At 38.3% G+C, this 18,017-nt stretch overlaps 1 protein-coding gene across 1 annotated transcript; it reads right to left on the bottom strand.

Annotated features, from left to right (window-relative positions):
- Nucleotides 1-8,871: 8,871 nt before the first annotated feature.
- Nucleotides 8,872-16,472, bottom strand: LOC147076078 (uncharacterized). The gene is made up of 3 exons (XM_085941180.1): nt 16,268-16,472; nt 15,808-15,936; nt 8,872-12,359 (listed from the first exon to the last, which is right to left on the bottom strand). Exons 1-3 carry the CDS (start codon nt 16,412-16,414, stop codon nt 12,273-12,275), a joined length of 363 nt encoding a protein of 120 aa, XP_085797306.1. The 5' UTR covers nt 16,415-16,472; the 3' UTR covers nt 8,872-12,272.
- Nucleotides 16,473-18,017: the final 1,545 nt, after the last annotated feature.

The raw sequence follows: 18,017 nt of genomic DNA, 5'->3' as shown, positions 1-18,017 counted from the left end.
AAGTGGATTGACTGCCGTGACTATAGACAATTGGCTAAATCAACCATAGACAAAACAGCTCCACTGCCACTGCGACACCACAGTGAATACAAATAATATTATTAATTTGTGTCTGTTGATGGATTCTCAAAAAAAAAATGAAAGGAGTTTTACCTACCAATAAAACTCTTATTATTCATGTTGACTTTGAAGTCCTTGAGATAGGGTTTGCTCTTTCTTCTTCGCGTGAGGATATATTCTACTAATTTATTTTCCCTTTTCTTGTCGTTGGTCGTTCCTGTTTTTATTTACTGGTCATACCCGCGCGTAAATTTTTTATGTATGTAATTTGGGATTCTTTTGTCTTCATTATGATATGACTCAAGGAACCAGGTAGAAGTTACCTGGACTTCAAAGTCAACATGAATAATAAGAGTTTTATTGGTAGGTAAAACTCCTTTCATTATTCGAATTTGACTTTGAAGTCCTTGAGATATCTGTTTGTTATCACCTGGTGTTGGGTATGCCAAATTCCTGTATGTGACAATGATTCATTGACGAGGTAAAAGACCATCGTGACTTTCCATGTATATGGTTGAATAGAGAAGTTAATGGGTTCTTTTCCCCTTCTGATGGTGGTGTATCCATCGTTCTCTGGTAGTTGTCGTGAAATGTTGACTCACTACGCCAGATACCTCTCTTTAAGATTATCATTGGGTATATGTACAGTTTAAGGAAGTCACCACTGAGCGGACACTGCCTGGTGGTTCTTGTACCCCTGCTTCCAACAGTACTGACCTTATCCAATTCCCTATAACTGTCCTGGTGGCTGGTTTTGGTGATCCTCTTGAAGATATAAATAATTCCGAAATATCCCTACCTTCCCCTCTCCTAGGGTTTGACATGCAGACGAGTTTCCGTAACCAGAATAATACTGGGTCGATGTTTTGACACGTGGAAGCGCTTAGCTTCCATTCCGATTGACGATGCTTGGCGGTATTTGTATTTGCGCCAAACATTGGCCATACAATTATGTAGTCACGTTTTTCCACCAATCCATTGTCTACTATTAGTAGTGTGAGGCCATGAACCCTTCGTCCCGATGCGAGAAGCAGCCGAGTAGGTAGCTGTCCTGCGAGAGGTTTCGAATAGGTTGTACTCCACCGGTGTTGTTTTCCTGAGATGATCTACCACTCGTCCTGGATCCCAAACCGGTGGTTTGACGGGTTTCGTTTTATGTACCGAAATTGCCTGTAACATATTGTGTTGTACTACCACGTTGATGCTGATATCTACAATGATAATCGGTTTGCAAAAAGTGGTTATGGCTGACTTATGCACCAGGATGGTGTTGTACGACAAACCCTCTTTGTTGTGCATGTTGCCTAGGTATCTGGCCAATTCCATTCGTTGAGGGCTATTATGATCCATTAGGTTCTTGTTACTCATGTCATTGTCTTCCATTTGTTCCAAGCTGGTTTGTAAGTTTTTAGAGTCGAAGGCCGCCATCTGAAAGTAAGGAGTGCCCTTTCTTCCACCATTCAATTTGATGTTATTTCCACCCCACCCGAAATAAGCCATAGTTGAAGGAACAGGTCCTGGGTTCTTGGAGGTGGACGGTTGGTCTCCATACCTACTAGTGTCGTATGTAGGTGCGGCATTGTATAAGGAGGTACTATCGCCCTTTTTCGTAAGTCCACTCCCCAAAAGCATTATTTCCAGCTCGGTGCCACTAGTAAGTACTTCCCTTTTTCTGAGTTCAGGTGCGCTAGGACTCGTGAAATTAAATTTGGTGGGGGAAATATTCACGCCAATCTGAAGTCATACACTCGGCTGAAGGCGTCGTGAAACAGCGCGCCACTGACTGTAACGTCTCGTGACACATACGTTGCATTGACATGTGCTGTTTCGCTTGCGAATAAATCCACCTCGGGAACAGAAACAGGGGGGTGGTTGCGGTGTTGATGAGGTGCCATTCGGGAATGAGTTGTCTGCGGGAGAGATGATCTGCCACGCAGTTGTGTATAATGTAGTAAACATGATGTTGGCTAGACTGGTAAATACTAGTGTCTGTCGGCATAGGTTTAGGAGGGTGACAGATTTTGTGCCGCCCTCGTTGTTGATGTATGGCACCACTGTTTTGTTGTCTGTCTGCAGAAGCAGATCTGATCCTATGATTGATTGTACCTGAGATTGAATTGCAAACATTTCCTTCCTGTTGGAATGCCATGCCTTGGTAACTGGTCTTGTTCCCACGTACCTGATAGGTGGTGTTCATTCAGTTGGGCTCCCTAGCCTGTGTCAGCTGCGTCTGTCATCAGGAAGTGATTGATGTGTGTCAACTCTGAGGAGCCTATCACCTGGAGCCACCACATGATGTCCTGTTAGGCCTGTGGTGGGATTGTCGTCTATTGGCGAGAATGGGACCTCGACAATATTAATGACTGGAGCTTTGTAGCCGTCGGCAATGCAACCTTCCTCGTGGAGGTAGGATGCGAAGTTAAGTCGCCCCAGAAGGGATTGAACATGTGTCTGCCTGAGGGACCAACTGCCTTTTTGTACCCGCGTTGTGTCAAATCTGAGGATCCTTTCGCTTAGGGCCACCACATGATGTCCTGTTGGGCCTGTGGTGGGATTGTCATCAATTAGCGAGGATGGGACCTCGGCCATATTGATGACTGGAGCGTTGTAGCCGTCGGCAATACAACCTTCCTCGTGGAGGTAGGATGTGAAGTTGAGTCGCCCCAGAAGGGATTGGATATGTGCCTGTCTGAGGGACCAACTGCCTTTTTGTACCTGCGTTATGTCAACTCTGAGGATCCTATCGCCTAGAGCCACCACGTGATGTCCCGTTGGGCCTGTGGTGGGATTGTCATCAATTGGCGAGGATGGGACCTCGGCCATATTGATGACTGGAGCGTTGTAGCCGTCGGCAATGCAACCTTCCTCGTGGAGGTAGGATGTGAAGTTGAGTCGCCCCAGAAGGGATTGGATATGTGCCTGTCTGAGGGACCAACTGCCTTTTTGTACCTGCATTAGCAGATGGTGACGGAGTGCTACACAATTCTCCGGCGACAGGAACCTCCGCTTGGTGTGTGTGTCCTACGTGATGTCCAGGGACCCTCATTGTTGGCTTGGGTTCAGACAGGATCTTTTAATATTTATTAACCACCCTAAAGACTGTAGGAAGGTTATCCTGTATTCCACCTGAACCGAGACTGTTTCTCGTATTGGTTGGCTACTAAGAAGTCGTCTAGGTTAGTGAATATTCTCAGCCATTCTTTCGTAGGCGTTCGGCGACCCAATTGGTCAGGGATGCCAACATAATCGGAGCGGTTGGCAGCACGAACGGGAGTCACGTGAATTGTAGGAGCTCCCCTTGATAGGCTAGTCGAACAAATCGACGATGTTGAGAAGCCATTGGTACCTGGAGGGACGCCTGGCTTAGATCTATTATTACTAGCCAGTCTTCTGTTTGTAAGACGGCTGCAACCTCGTAATGGTGAATTAGTTTGAATGGCTTTGGCTGTAGGAACGCATTCAAACGCTTTCGGTTGAAAACAGGGCATAGAGCCCCGTCTTTTTTCTTGATCAGAAACAGGGTTGAGAGAAAAACTGGGGGTTTGACCCGCTTCTTCTAGAACCCCTGAGTTCTTTAAGTCCTCGATCTCGAGAGTGACCTCTGCTGATTGTTGCGTTTTAAAATCTTTCCGTAAAAGTAAAGAAGGACTTACCAATAGTGGTATCCGCACAAAAGGTATGCGGGCTACGGCTATTATTTTTTACCAATGTTGGGGGGGGGGGTACACTACGCCATCCAGACTCCACGAAAGTCTCTTAGGCGGTCCCCAATGTTATTGGTCGTCCAGATGCGGTCACCTTCGCTTAGAGTACGTATCCCTGGTGGAGCCCGTACCTCCGATGGAGAACTCCCTTCCCACAGGACGTCGCCCCTTGGGAGTACCCCGGCCATAATTTGAGTTCGAGGGCCTTCCGGGCTTTAAGCTCGGAGGAATCCTTGATAGTGCCTCCCGAGTGAAGGTATCCTTCCGGTAAGGATCTGAGTCATGTTCTCGCAAATTTTATTATATGTTGTCCCCAAAACCCCCTTCGATTTTTTGGTACAGGCTCATCGCTGTTATGATTTTTTGAGGATTGGTTGCCCAATCCACTAACCCTTGCATACGCTTTCAGAAGCTGTCCCGATGGGAAAACATCGCATTCTGGAGGGCCGCGATAGTCCTCTTCGTCAGATGGTTAGCTGATGACGAGTGGTCGCACCGACGCAACTTGTCATTTAGATCTAACTCTACGACCATAGGGGCAAGAATTGTTTTTTTTTGGGGGTTGTGGCACTCCTTGCTGGTCCCCCTGCTGAAATAAGATACGTAACGAGGATACCTCAAACATTAGCATCTTAATCGACGCTCGTACCTACGTTGAACTTTTCCTCCTGTAGCAGTTCTGCTTCGCCGTCTGTTGTCCATTGCTTTTAGAATATCCTCCTCACGGTAATTCAGATGTTGCGCCATAATCACTGATCACTTAACGTTCACTTAACTATCACTTAACGTTCGTCCAAGATAATTTTTTTGATAATTAGAAACGTCAAATCATAGGCTACATCTGAAACTGTCAAAAGGCAAATCCATAATGTAGACAAAAGAATCCCAAATTACATACATAAAAAATTTACGCGCGGGTATGACCTGTAAATAAAAACAGGAACGACCAACGACAAGAAAAGGGAAAATAAATTAGTAGAATATATCCTCACGCGAAGAAGAAAGAGCAAACCCTATCTCAAGGACTTCAAAGTCAAATTCGAATAATACTTCATTGGTATATTATAATATTACGTTCCAAAATAAATAATATGTTATGCATATCAACGGTATTCTTTTAATGACTTTTAGTGAGTGAAACATCTTTAAGTACCTTACTTTGTAAAGGTTTTAACTGATATTTTGGCCTAAAATGACTTTTTGGTGTGAAAAGGTTCTATTAGCCATATTCTATCATATACGTTCATTATGGGAATTAGCAGTTTGCCGGAGTTCTATCTACATGTCTTTTTATATTGAAAATATGACCATTCCAAATTTCAAACACTCATAGCTCAAAACGTGGTCAAGTGCAATTAGAACCTTTTTAAAGTAACGTAACGATATATTACCTACCTATGACATGGCAATATGCATCATTGCCTTTTTTCAATAATTAATGACAAGTTCATTTGAGAATATTCGATGCGAAAGATCATGGCATAATTTTTGACTCTCCATTATTTTTTCACTCGTAATCTCTACAGCGCTACGAGCAAGCAGGCTTCTAGGATGCATCATGGGACAAGCTTAACGACTCAAGAACCCAATGTCATGTTACCTACGTCCACTCTACCTACCTAGGTACGTTTCGTTGGTGTATAGGTACCTACCTAACTAGTATACAATATCACGTCATATCTGCGGGTCTATTCTATACAAAAGCTGCTTTTGGTCCGGTATGGCAGCTAAAAAGAGTAGGAAAGTATCGAATTATTAACACTTATTGTAACAATTAGGTAAAATAATTACTTATAATTGTTACGATAAGTGCTATGTTTTAAGTGTACCTCTCTTTGCTGTGATAAATTTTAGACCGAGATAGACAGTTTTAACAGTTTGCTGGTCTACTCTATACTTTTATTGACCGCTTAAGTGATAAATACGACGGCTAACTAGGATAGGTTTGTATCAAAATATTAGCACTTATTGCAACAATTACAAGAAGTTGGTTGTAAATGTTTCAATAATAGCTATAGTTTAACAGCACCTCTCTTGGCTGTGATAAAATTTAGAGCAAGATAGACAGTTTTGACTGTTTAGATGGCTAGGTAACTTATTGTTACAACTATAATAATACCTCAATACAAATATGTAATGAATAGATACTATCACTTTATCACTTTAGCGGTCGATAGTCGCCATGTGTATAGAATAGACCATGGGTGGCCAACCGGCGGCCCGCGGGCCGCATGCGGCCCACTGGGTGTCAACGTGTGGCCCGTGAAGCAGTGAGAAAATAAAAATAATATCAAATGGTACTGCTAGATGTGTAATTTTGCGAATCACTGATGTGCATTTGGAAAACTATTTGCATGTAGGACAACCTCACTCGATATCGACATTGATGTACTTAGTTGTGCCACACAAAATCAAACTTCCCACTAAAATTGTTATTTTTATATGATTTTGTTTAGTTTTATTATTTAAAAAAGTCTAATCAAATAAATATGTTTGATTATCATTTATGTTTATTTTATTAAAATAGCTTGTAAAGTAGCTCAATGTCATTGACGCATAATCCACCAATATTAAATGAGCGCCAATGCATAAACCGAGAGCAGTTGTCAATATTCGGCGTATGACGTATTCTTGACACGTGTTTAAGTTTATTCCAATTTCTTCCTTACTCGAGATCGATTACTTGCTACTCCTTACCCGTATTTTAGTTGATTCCCATGATTTCTGAGTTCCCTGGTGCAAGACTAGCTAATACATTAATATATGTGACTGTGTTGTGTATATTAGTTATAACAATTTATTGTATTGAATTGTTTATATTTTTCTTTCCCCTTACTCGTATGATGGTCATATTTGCTATATTATAATTTATTTGACAAGTAGGTAGATAAGTATGTATTTTTATTGAACATGTTTGATCAGGACTAGCTTTTGTTTTCAATGTAAATCCCATATTTTGAACGTCTCGAATCCAGATTTGTTATGTCCACAATGTTTGGATGTTTAAATAAGAGGGCTCTGGAAACAAAATTCTCTCCATTCTCTCCCCACAGATGGTTGGCTGACAGGGTTCTAACCTGGGGGCCCGGGTTTAGGAAGCCCGCGTGGCGCGTCGACCAGGTAAATGAGATCACACATCACAAATTTTCTATAATAGTAAGAAAAGTCGCCTGCAGCGCTATTTTACATAAAAGTATTAACATTTAAAAATTTGAGGTTGTGCGATGCAATTTAGTGTATGAGTGATATAAATGTATGTAATTCTTGGTTAGTAAAAATAAATGGCTAGGCAAAGACGCTTCATATAACGATGCCGAGTGAATCCAGGGGGTCCCTCGGAAACCATTCGGGGAACACTTCTGTAGTACATCACATTCCCCTCACCTTAGCTATAGATTAGAGGGCTCACTACAGGATATGGGGGCCATGTTGCCGAGTCATTAAAAATGTCTTACATCCTCACATAGGCATAATTTCTGAAAAAATATTAACAACGTTGTTTGTATATTAATAATGATATATAAGTAACATCTTATAATACCTTTTTCACAAAGTATACCTTTCAGAAAGATATAGGTATTAAAGTTTTTTTTCAAAGTCATCAAATAAATAAATTCATAAATAATAATTATAAACAAAACATGACACTTTAACAAACAACGTAATGAAAAATTGTAATTTTCCTTTTTACTACCAATCTTCTAGGTCGGTACCTACTAGAGGTCAGTTGGAAATACTGTCACCAGTTTGTGTACTCAAGTTTCGGATGAAACTACCCATACTTAGTATGTGTGACCCAATAAACTTATTCCAAAAAACTTGTGATGATATCATCGTGAGTCGCTGTTCTGTGCACTCGCCAGTTGGTAGACTGTCAACACTATTTACATTAAATACGCGCGAACGAGATAGCACTTGAATATAGGTATATTTTAATTTATTAGTCTATTGCGTTCGAATGTATGAATAATAGGTCATAAATTTTGTGACGCAACACAGTGGTGAGATGACGCACAGGCTTGTTATAAATGACCGCTTAATACATGTTTAATTTTTTTTTTTAAATCACTGATATTCATTTTTGTTAACAAGATATTGTAACCTAACAGAAATACAACTCATAAATGTAAAATGTGTTTAAAATTTCATAATAAATGGGACTATTTGACAAGCAGGGCTCAGTGTATTTTTAGCGATTCTATTGAAGCCGATACACAGTCTAAGTTCCCTGAGCCGATACATATATCAAATACTAATATGGAGTTGGTTTTAGTTTCACTTGAGTATGAAACTTTTGTCGCATACGCACGCCAAACGCTCTATATAGTATTGCAAATACTAGTAAGTATTTTGGAACAAGTTTCTATACTAAGTATTTTTTTTATACTGGTAGTAACTATACGTAGTCTTCAAAATCGACCCGTTTTCCCATCTCTAGTACCTACCTACATAATAATAATAATACTATCGACCGAAGGTTCTTAATGAAATTTGAGTTTAAATTCTAAAGGAAATAAGTTTTCCACTATTTCACTTGTGTCCGTTTTTGCGACGCGGATTTCGCTTTTCGGGATCTTCAGGCACTATGACGTGCACTCACCAAAAGTTAAATACACACTGACAATGAATATAATTAATGATTCTAACATGTATTAAAAATAACCTACCTTATTTTATTAATTCGTTAAAGTAGGTTATAGGGGGTAGGCGATCGATTTTTGTAGGAATTCTAAATTAAACTAGTTTAATTCCGCCAAGGATCACTCCAAAATTTTATGTTCTATTTCTATTATTTCAACCGTTTCAATTATTTCACAATGTTCGTTCCACAGAATGTTCCATTCTAATTATTGAACATACATTATTCTGAAAACACTCATTAGAAAATACCTTTTTTGAAAAAAGTAAGACACCAGGCAGGATAAAACCTGCGTCTCTTGGGTATCGCCAACTGTGGGACTGCAACGTGATGTTAAATAATATGACATATTGTCCAAAGTTACATACGTGTAAGAAAGAGGAATGATTAAATCAATTAGGTCGCCACTCAGTCCTAAGGAGAGAGAAAAATTACAGGTGAGCATTAAAGAAATAAAACCATTTTACACCATAATGATTCACTTCGTGTAATTTCATCGCAACATTTTTTATACAAGAGTAATAATTAAATAGGTCACATATACAATCACTAAAACATACAAAATTAAATTTATAAATATTTTTCGCCCGTAAGTAGGAATTTTTTTGAAGTGGGTAATACTTACAGTAACTTCTTATGCCGGGTCCACACTGGCAACAAGTTGCTGGCAACCTCGTTAGATTTTACGAAAAGTATGATAATTATCATAAAATTTCTTAAGCAATTATGATAATAGTTATCGTAAAATTCAATGAGGTTGCCAGTAACTTGTTGCCAGCGTGGACACGGCATTACAAGTCATTTTTGCGATACATTAATTTGCTCAGTCATGGTGAATTAAGAGCGATTTGTGTCGCTTTTCTTCTTCACAAAACACACAACATTTGTAATGATATTTTTAGCTTAAGATCGCAAAGGTTTAGCATTATTAAATCGATTTCTGGTCACCAAGAACTTCGAAGAACAATGGAAGTAACCTAAACATCACTAACCCGATAAAAAATTACAGTTCCGTTTAACCTTTCATGTTAATTAATACATTTTGTTTCCAACCAGTGAGCTGATTTTTTTAATGGAAAGATATTTTCGTGTTACTAAGTTTAAGTAGTTATTTCTATTAATATGCCAAATGATTCTCCTCGAGTAACTGCCGCCCCCAGGCGACGCTCAATCTGTCTACCTCCACGGGACGTCATTGCAATTCGGAGAGTAGAACTGAGTTAAGTTTAAACAAGTCGGATGTTCCAAGTTGAATGAATTTCGATTCATTTACAATAGTGTAAATAGGGAATAGTAAGTAATGTTAATGTTGTAGTGTTAAAAGTGTTAATGTAAATGCAGAATATAGACATGAGACAGCATGTATATGAAGGGGTGGACAAGTTCACGTATCTCGGATCCAGCCTAAATACCCAAAATAAGACAGCAGAGGAGATAAAAATAAATGCTGGCATGCCTGCAAGCGACTGGTGGGGTCGAAAATTCTAGGCCGAAGAAGTAAACTTCTTATATATAAAACAACTATAAGGCCAGTGGTCACTTACGGCTGTGAGACTTGGTGCTTAACTCAAAACGAGGAAAACAAATTAGCTGACTTCGAGCGCAAAATACTCCGCAAAATCTTTGGACCCACGTTGGAAAATGGGAACTACAGAATAAAAATGAACCATAAATTGGAAGAGCTGATTGAACAGCAAACAATCATAAGGTACTGTAAGTTTCAAAGACTACGATAAGCGGGAAATGTGGAGAGAATGCCTGAAGTGAGAGCTCCAAGGATCATGATGACGTGGCTACCACAACGGAAGAGACCCAGAGGCCGTCCAAGAAGGAGATGGGCTGACACCGTAGAAGTGGACTGGCTTCATATAGGAAGACCTGGTAACTGGAGAAGTTTGGCGAGAGACCGGAGTGAGTGGAGAGCGGTTGTGGAGGAGGCCAAATTCCACTCCGGGATGTAGCGCCGTTGAAGAAGAAGAAGTAATGTTAGTGACGCTTAGTTCATGTACAAGGGTTTATATGTGTTTAGTAACACAGCTAGGTATGGTGGATAAATTGGGGCTGATCAATTATATAATATTAATTAAGTACATTGCAATTGTCAAAATCACACCAATCGAATATTCTTAATAGTGGTTTATAATTAGTAACTTAGAGTGTCGATGTATTAAACAAAAGACATTTTATTGTCATTAGAGAGGGGGGTTATGGATACATAACAACGTTAGTCACATTTAAATAGCTTTTCACTGGAATGAATCATTTTGTGTATTTTCATTGCACCAGATTGTATACAAGAGTATTTACATTGGGCACATTTGATAGGCTTTTCACCAGAATGAATAAATTTGTGCAGTTTCATGGACCCAGATGTTATACAAGAGTAATTACACTAATCACATTCAAATAGCTTTTCACCAGAATGCGTCATTTTGTGTCTTTTCATATCACCAGATCTTAGACATGAGTAATTACATTGGTCACATTTAAATGGTTTATAACCAGAATGAGTCATTTTGTGTATTTTCAAATCACTAGATGTTTTAGAAGAGTAATTGCAATGGTCACATTTAAATGGCTTTTCGCCTGAATGAGTCATTTTGTGTAATTTCATGTGGCCAGATGTTATACAAGAGTAATTGCATTGGACACATTTAAATGGCTTTTCGCCTGAATGAGTCATTTTGTGTAATTTCATGTTGCCAGATGTTCTACAAGAGTAATTACATTGGTCACATTTAAATGGCTTTTCACCGGAATGAGTCATTTTGTGTAATTTCATGGCATAAGACCGTTTACCAGTGTAATCACATTGGTCACATTTAAATGGATTTTTGCCAGAATGAGTCGTTTCGTGTAATTTTATATCACAAGATCGTTTACAAGAGTAGGCACATTGATCACATTTAAATGGCTTCTCACTAGAATGAGTCATTTTATGTAGTTTCATCTTAGTAGATGTTATACAAGAGTAATTGCACTGGGAACATTTAATTGGTTTTTCACCAGTATGCGTCATTTTGTGTAATTTCATGCTACTAGGTTGTTTAGATGAATAGTCACACTGGTCACATTTAAATGGCCTTTCACCAGAGTGATTCATTTTGTGTAATTTCATCGTACCAGAGCTCATACACGAGTAATTACACTGATCACATTTGAAAGGCTTTTCTCCTGAATGAATCATTTTGTGTTTTTTCATAAAACTAGGTTGTATACAAGAGTATTCACACTGGTCACATTTAAATAGCTTTTTAACAAAATGAATCATTTTGTGTTTATTCATAGAACCAGGATGTACACATGAGTAACCACACTGGTCACATTTAAATTGTTTTTCTCCAGAATGCGTCATTTTGTGTCTGTTCAACACACTAGATGTTGTACATGAGTATTCACACAAGACACACTTAAATGGTTTTTCATCTGAATGATTTAATTTATGTAGTTTCATCTTATTCGATGTAACACATGAGTAATCACATTGATCACATTTAAATGGCTTTTCTCCAGAATGAGACATTTTGTGTAGCTTCAGGGAAGCAGGTCGAACGCTGAAGTAATTACATTCTTCGCATTTATATTGCTTTACATTTGTTACGGTTTTTTTTGCTATTGTATTTTTATGAAATGCTCTGTGACGCTCCAATAGGTATAACGATGCAAAAAAATCGAAACAAATACCGCATACATAATTTTCGTTATGAAACTTTTTTCTTTCTAACTTTATAACAGCTACTAATAAATCAGGATATTTAATGTTAGATTGCCTCTGATAAAGGTTAGCAATACGACAGGTGTTGTCTGTTTTAGTATACGTTTCATATTCCTCCAGTTCATTTTTAATGTCTTGTTGATAAACCTGTATTTCATTGTATGGCTGTTGTAATTCTGATACACTCTCGTTCGAATTCGAGACCAGGAATGAAAGTCAATGCGGAGGTTCCAGGAATACACTAAAAAATGGAATATTAGGTTAAAGTGATGATACAAAAATATATGAGTGTATACTTACTATAAAAGAGCAAACACTTTATATGCATAATGGGTAGTGTAGATATTTACAGAAAGGAGGAATAAGTTATTTCATTATATTATTTATTTCAACCGGCAACACATAGTGGTACTTTAATACAATTTCAAAAGAATACTATTCCTTCATTACTAAGGCTATGGCCATACTGGATGCTTCGCGCCTCGCTACGTGATTATTAGTCACCTCGTAAATCTCCCGGCGAATTAACGTCTCTGTTATTTTTTTTGTATCACCTAGTGATTTTGCAAGATTTATGTCACATCTCAACAGCCTACCTCCACCCTTTGGACGCTGACTTGTAGAATATGTACAAGACACGTAATCGATGTGGTACTACATAATACATATTAAATTTACATCAGTTTATATAAGATCTGGAAAGTTTTGAAATTATTTATTGAGCCATAGTCTCAGAGTAATAATATAAAGACAGTAGCCATTTTTCGAGAAAATAAAGCCATGTTTCACGCGTATAACGCACAGTATAACCTCAATTTTATTATTATAAACTTAACTATGAAACGTTATACCACCATGTAGCTTCTCACTATGGCTATCAAATTTAAACACAATATAGTGCGCTACCCGTGCTCACGTATGGCTGCAAGATGTGGACCGTCAACACGAGAGATGTCCAAAGGCTAAGAGTCGCACAGCGAGACATGGAGAAGTGTAGGTATGTTGGGCATTACGCGAAAGGACCGTGAGAGAAACGAATGGGTTAGGAAGCAGACCGGAGTACGCGATGTAAGAGACGTTGCCAAACAGCTGAAATGGAGATGGGCGGAGCACATTCCTCACCGAAAGGACGGCCGCTGAACAAATGGGTACGAAACGGCCACAGGGTCGCCCTAAAAGCCGCTGGATTGACGAACTGGTAAAGTTCGGCGGAAATACGTGGCAGCGAACGACAAAGGACGAGAGAGTTGGAAGAAGCTTGGAGAGGCCTTCATCCAGCAGTGGATTGACCCCGGCTGATGATGTTGATAGTTAAATATATTTTCTACAAAATTAACAAAAAAATACCACTAACCTTATATTTAATGCAAAAATTATTAATTTCAGTAACACGTGCTCGCAGTTTTAAATCGGTGTAATTAATTCAACCGTAATCAATATTTACTGGCGACGTTTCCAAAAAATATTTATTTCATCTATAGAAATTCTATCTTACTCTAATGCATCTTGCGGATATATAAGCGCGCCGAATGCTATCTTATTCGGACTTATTCGTTTTTATTCAGGCCTTGGCCATTGTACATTTTACAACGTTTTTTAGCTCGTATTCTTGTTTGTCGGTGGTTCTTTGTCCGGTACAAATCTTGCAATCGATTTTTAACTAACTTCCCGACTAGCTAGACATTTGAAACTTTTAGAATATATCACAACACGATGCCAATGCATTTTTTAGCCATCTTTATGTACAATTGAATTCATTCAATTGAAAATTTATTTCGACACCAATATTGGTTGCTAGGGGTCTGGAGTCTTAGCAACTAAATTAATAATATATACGTGCGTTACTATGGAAATCAATATGACATGTCAAAATGACATTTCAGTATCATTTCTATCAAGTACAAATTTTTTTGATCGCTTAAGCTAGTCAAATCAAGTTTATATGATTCAACAAAAAAATTAAAAACGTTGTATATAAAAAGTTCTTTTTATCTTGTAATTATTTGCTTTTTAACATGAAATAGGTAATCCTCAACCATTTTTAAGATCGCAATGATTTTTTCTATTTTATTTTAGAAAACATGAAGGAAATACCTTCTTATATTTAAAAAGCTTGATCGTATGAATTAAGACTATCTTTATGAATTATTGATCAATGGCATGGCACACAGTAAAAGATCAAAAACAAATACCTACCTTAGTGTATTTTAGGTTCTCAACCATTTCATTCAAATTAATTTGAGAAATAATTGAGAATAGTATGTATTTGTAATGTAATATTAAAATTTGCAAACAAACACGACTTTTGTAACATTATCCATTTGTCTCCTTTGAAATTAATAGATTCTTGCAAATGTCTTACATATTCATTGGTATGGTATATATACTGACCAATGGAAATTTTAGTTTTTCTGAATTATTGACAATATTTTTACTATCAAATTTACTTTAAGTACCTACATGTATCATAAGTATTTTAATATTTACAATATAATATTTACATATAACACGTTTTTAAATTTTCTGTTGAATTATTATGCTCAATATGCTCAAACTTATACTTGATATGAAGTAAATAAAAAACAAATATAGAATACCTACTGAAATGTCATTTTGAATTCCATAGTAACGAACGTATATATTAATAATTTAGTTTCTAGGACCACTGCCTTAGCAACCAATAATAGTCTTTTACTTTTTACGGATTTTTCTGAAATAACTTTCCATACAAAACAGAATTAACTAATAATGAATTCAATTCTGCCTAAAGATGGCTAAAAGTATTAAAAGATTGCATTGGCATCGTGTTCTGATATATTTTATCGTTTAAAATTTCAAATGTTTAGCTAGTCGGAAAGTTAGTTAAAAATCGATTGCAAAATTTGTACTGGACTAACAACCACCGGACAAACAAGAATACGAGCTAATAAAAACGTTGTAAAATATTCTGGTTCAGTTTTGAAAGCTAGACAAATTAATTTACCCTAAAAAGGGTTGAAAAACAAATGAATACTAATCTACCTACTCATAAATAACAGGAAATCCTTTTTGAGAGTTAGTAGGCACCAAAGTCTTATTTTGTTTGTTACGTTAGAGGTACCTACGTAAATTTATACAAGAGATAAAGATATTCTTACAAAATACACATTGTTTTCAAGTATATAATAATAGAGGATGAGAGATCCAGAAACTTAGAGTAGCACAACGTGGTATGGAGAGATGCATGCTGGGCATAACGCGAAAGGACAAAAAGAGGAATGAGTGGATAAGGAAGCAGACAAGGGTTTGCGATGTAATAGAGTTGATTAAAAGCCTTAAATGGAGATGGGCTGGACACATAGCTCGAAGAAGAGACAATCGTTGGACAAATCTAGTCATCCAGTGGTATCCAAGAAGTACAAAACGTCCGCACGGTAGACCTAGAGGCCGCTGGATCGATGAAATGATAAAGTTCTGCGGAAGTACGTGGCAACGCAATGCACAGACCCGAGAGAAGTGGAAGCAGCTTGAAGAGGCCTTCATCCAGCAGTGGATAGATTCAGGCTGATGATGATGATGATGATGATGATGATGATGATGATGATATAATAATAATATCAGAGACAAAACGATCACATACAAGCACGATGTATATTACACAATATGGACATATTTAAAATAATAATAAAATATTGTAAGTGGGTAAGCACCTGATTTGGCTCGCATTTTGAATATGAGCAACTAGGTTGCGGATCACTGTCTTCGACAAATTCTTCTTTGAAAACAACTTGGAGAGAATCATTCTCAGTTTTAATATCAGCAAGGCTGGTTACAGGGCTCTGAAAAACAAGACAGAAGGTATTTTATAATACGTATAATAGTATTGTGTGTTTCTGTCTGTGACGTATTAAATTGTCTAGCTATTATTAATAAACGTTCAACAGCTGTCTTCAGATGAATGAAAGTAGTGAACCAGCGGCCACAGAGACGCAGAACCTACACCTAGGTACCTAGTCAAATAATCGTTGTGAAGTGTCAATAGAACGATGTATAATTAATTTATTACATGTTTCAGTTAGTAAAACTCTGTGTTATTTACATCAGTACGAAACCACTTTAATGAATAATAAACACAATATTACAATGCATAATAACTTTGGAAAACCTTACCTCAAAAGTGCTGTTGGAATTGTCATAATTCTCTTGCTTTATACAAATGTTTATAACCGGATTGTTTGGATGCATTGTTGCAACATCAAGGCGTTGCTGCACTTCCACGTCATCTTTTAAATCATCTAGTTCACGTTTTACATCCATTTCGCGAAGTTTGATTGACGCAAAAATACCATAAGCGTACCTACCTATGTAAAGTGACATACGTGACAATAGACAATTATTGGCTAAAATAATTAATCTCTTGTCCATAGACAAAACGTCTGCATTGCAACAACGGTCAATACTTGAATAATTATTATTATTTACGGCTGTTGACGAAATTCTGAAAAAACAATAGATTACAGGGACAGGGATAAAATGCTCAAACTCATCGCAGTCGTCCGATAACGGATATAAAAATATGACCCAGCATCGATTCTATCTATCCGTGTGACCCCTAGAACCCATGTCAATAAATTTAATTAGGTACCTACCTACCTGGGTAACTATTGTAAGATTGCGTTCCTCATATTTTGCATACAAACATACCAATAATAATAATAATTTTGGCATAGGTAGGTGGGTGCTGTAGCGTTTTCCAAATGTTGTTCACGGACCATGGTCAAATTTGACTGAATAGGTACCCATGCTGGAGGTTTTGCGTGCGGATCAGAGTGGACTTGTCCCGGGGATGTCCTTCTCGGAGCATATTTCAACTTAAGGTACTATCCGATGCCTCCTGCAACAGTATCAAGAGATCAATATCGGTCGCATGTTGATTCGCAGATTATGAAAAGTCATTTGATACCCCTTTACAGTGAATCTCTATGGCAAATTCTACTGGTATTCTGGGTTACTGGGTTCTCCCCGACAGTGAGATACGCCTACATCATGATGACAGAACCGAACTATGCGAAGAAAGACTATGTGATTTGTAATACACAGATGATGCAGTCGTGTTTGACTCGACCATCGAACGATTGGAGGTAACTATGAACAGGCTCGCCGGATAGCTGTTGTCCAGGTTCAAATACTTGAGTGCCACGGTTACCGACAATGATGGTATTTCTAATAAGCTTGGAATCCGCATAGGTATGGCAGGCTGCATTCAGCCAACTTGGAGTCGCATGGAGGTCAAGGCAGTATTCTGTGAGGACCAAATGTCGTCTGTTCAACGCGTGCTCCTGTACCTATGTCTGTGAGACATGGCATCTTACCAAGCTTCAAGGGTGTCGGCTTTCGAGCTTTGCGAATCGATCGAATCTAGGGGGTGCATTGGTACGACCGCGTTATAAACACCCGAGCTCGTCAGCAGACATGGCAGCCTTCTGTGATTGAGGTAATCACGACGAGACGTTATTCGTGGCTGGGACATGTGTTCCGGATGCCGCCAAAGAGTGCGACACTTCGTACCCTTGTTGCACAGCCTCAAGAGCTCCGTCGTCGTGGCCGGCGGCGGGAGGCGCAAGAGTTGACGATGGATCGAGGGAAGTGGCGTGAGCTTGTGCTTTCCTTATACCCAATGCTGGGTGGTGATAGGGTGAAAGAAAGAAGATGAACCCAGTGGTGTATTTTTAGAAAAATGTGTAATGTATTTATTCATTTACGGTTGCCCGTCATTGCCTCTCCCCTTCGGTAAGCCGGGCTCAAAGGCTACACCCCTCAAACACCCCTGTTGAGGCCATAAATAGAGCACTCACCATGAAAGTGAAAGATATAAGTTTTTAGATACCTCTATAGGTATAAGTAGTTTTTCAAAATAGGT

The sequence above is a fragment of the Rhyacophila brunnea genome, unplaced genomic scaffold (genome assembly GCF_057557595.1).
Source record: "Rhyacophila brunnea isolate RB1 unplaced genomic scaffold, BYU_Rbru_1.0 scaffold_13, whole genome shotgun sequence".
In the NCBI taxonomy this organism is placed as follows: Eukaryota; Metazoa; Arthropoda; class Insecta; order Trichoptera; family Rhyacophilidae; genus Rhyacophila; species Rhyacophila brunnea.
Note: the sequence above shows the minus strand (reverse complement) of the source record. Positions and strands in the feature narration are given on the sequence as shown.

Coding starts and splice junctions, on each gene's coding strand:
- LOC147076078 (XM_085941180.1), bottom strand. CDS start 16,414: ATGGATGTAAAACGTGAACTAGATGATTTAAAAGATGACGTGGAAGTG. Junction 15,937..16,267: donor ATTCCAACAGCACTTTTGAG/GTAAGGTTTTCC, acceptor CTTGTTTTTCAG/AGCCCTGTAACCAGCCTTGC. Junction 12,360..15,807: donor CAAAATGCGAGCCAAATCAG/GTGCTTACCCAC, acceptor TCCATTTTTTAG/TGTATTCCTGGAACCTCCGC.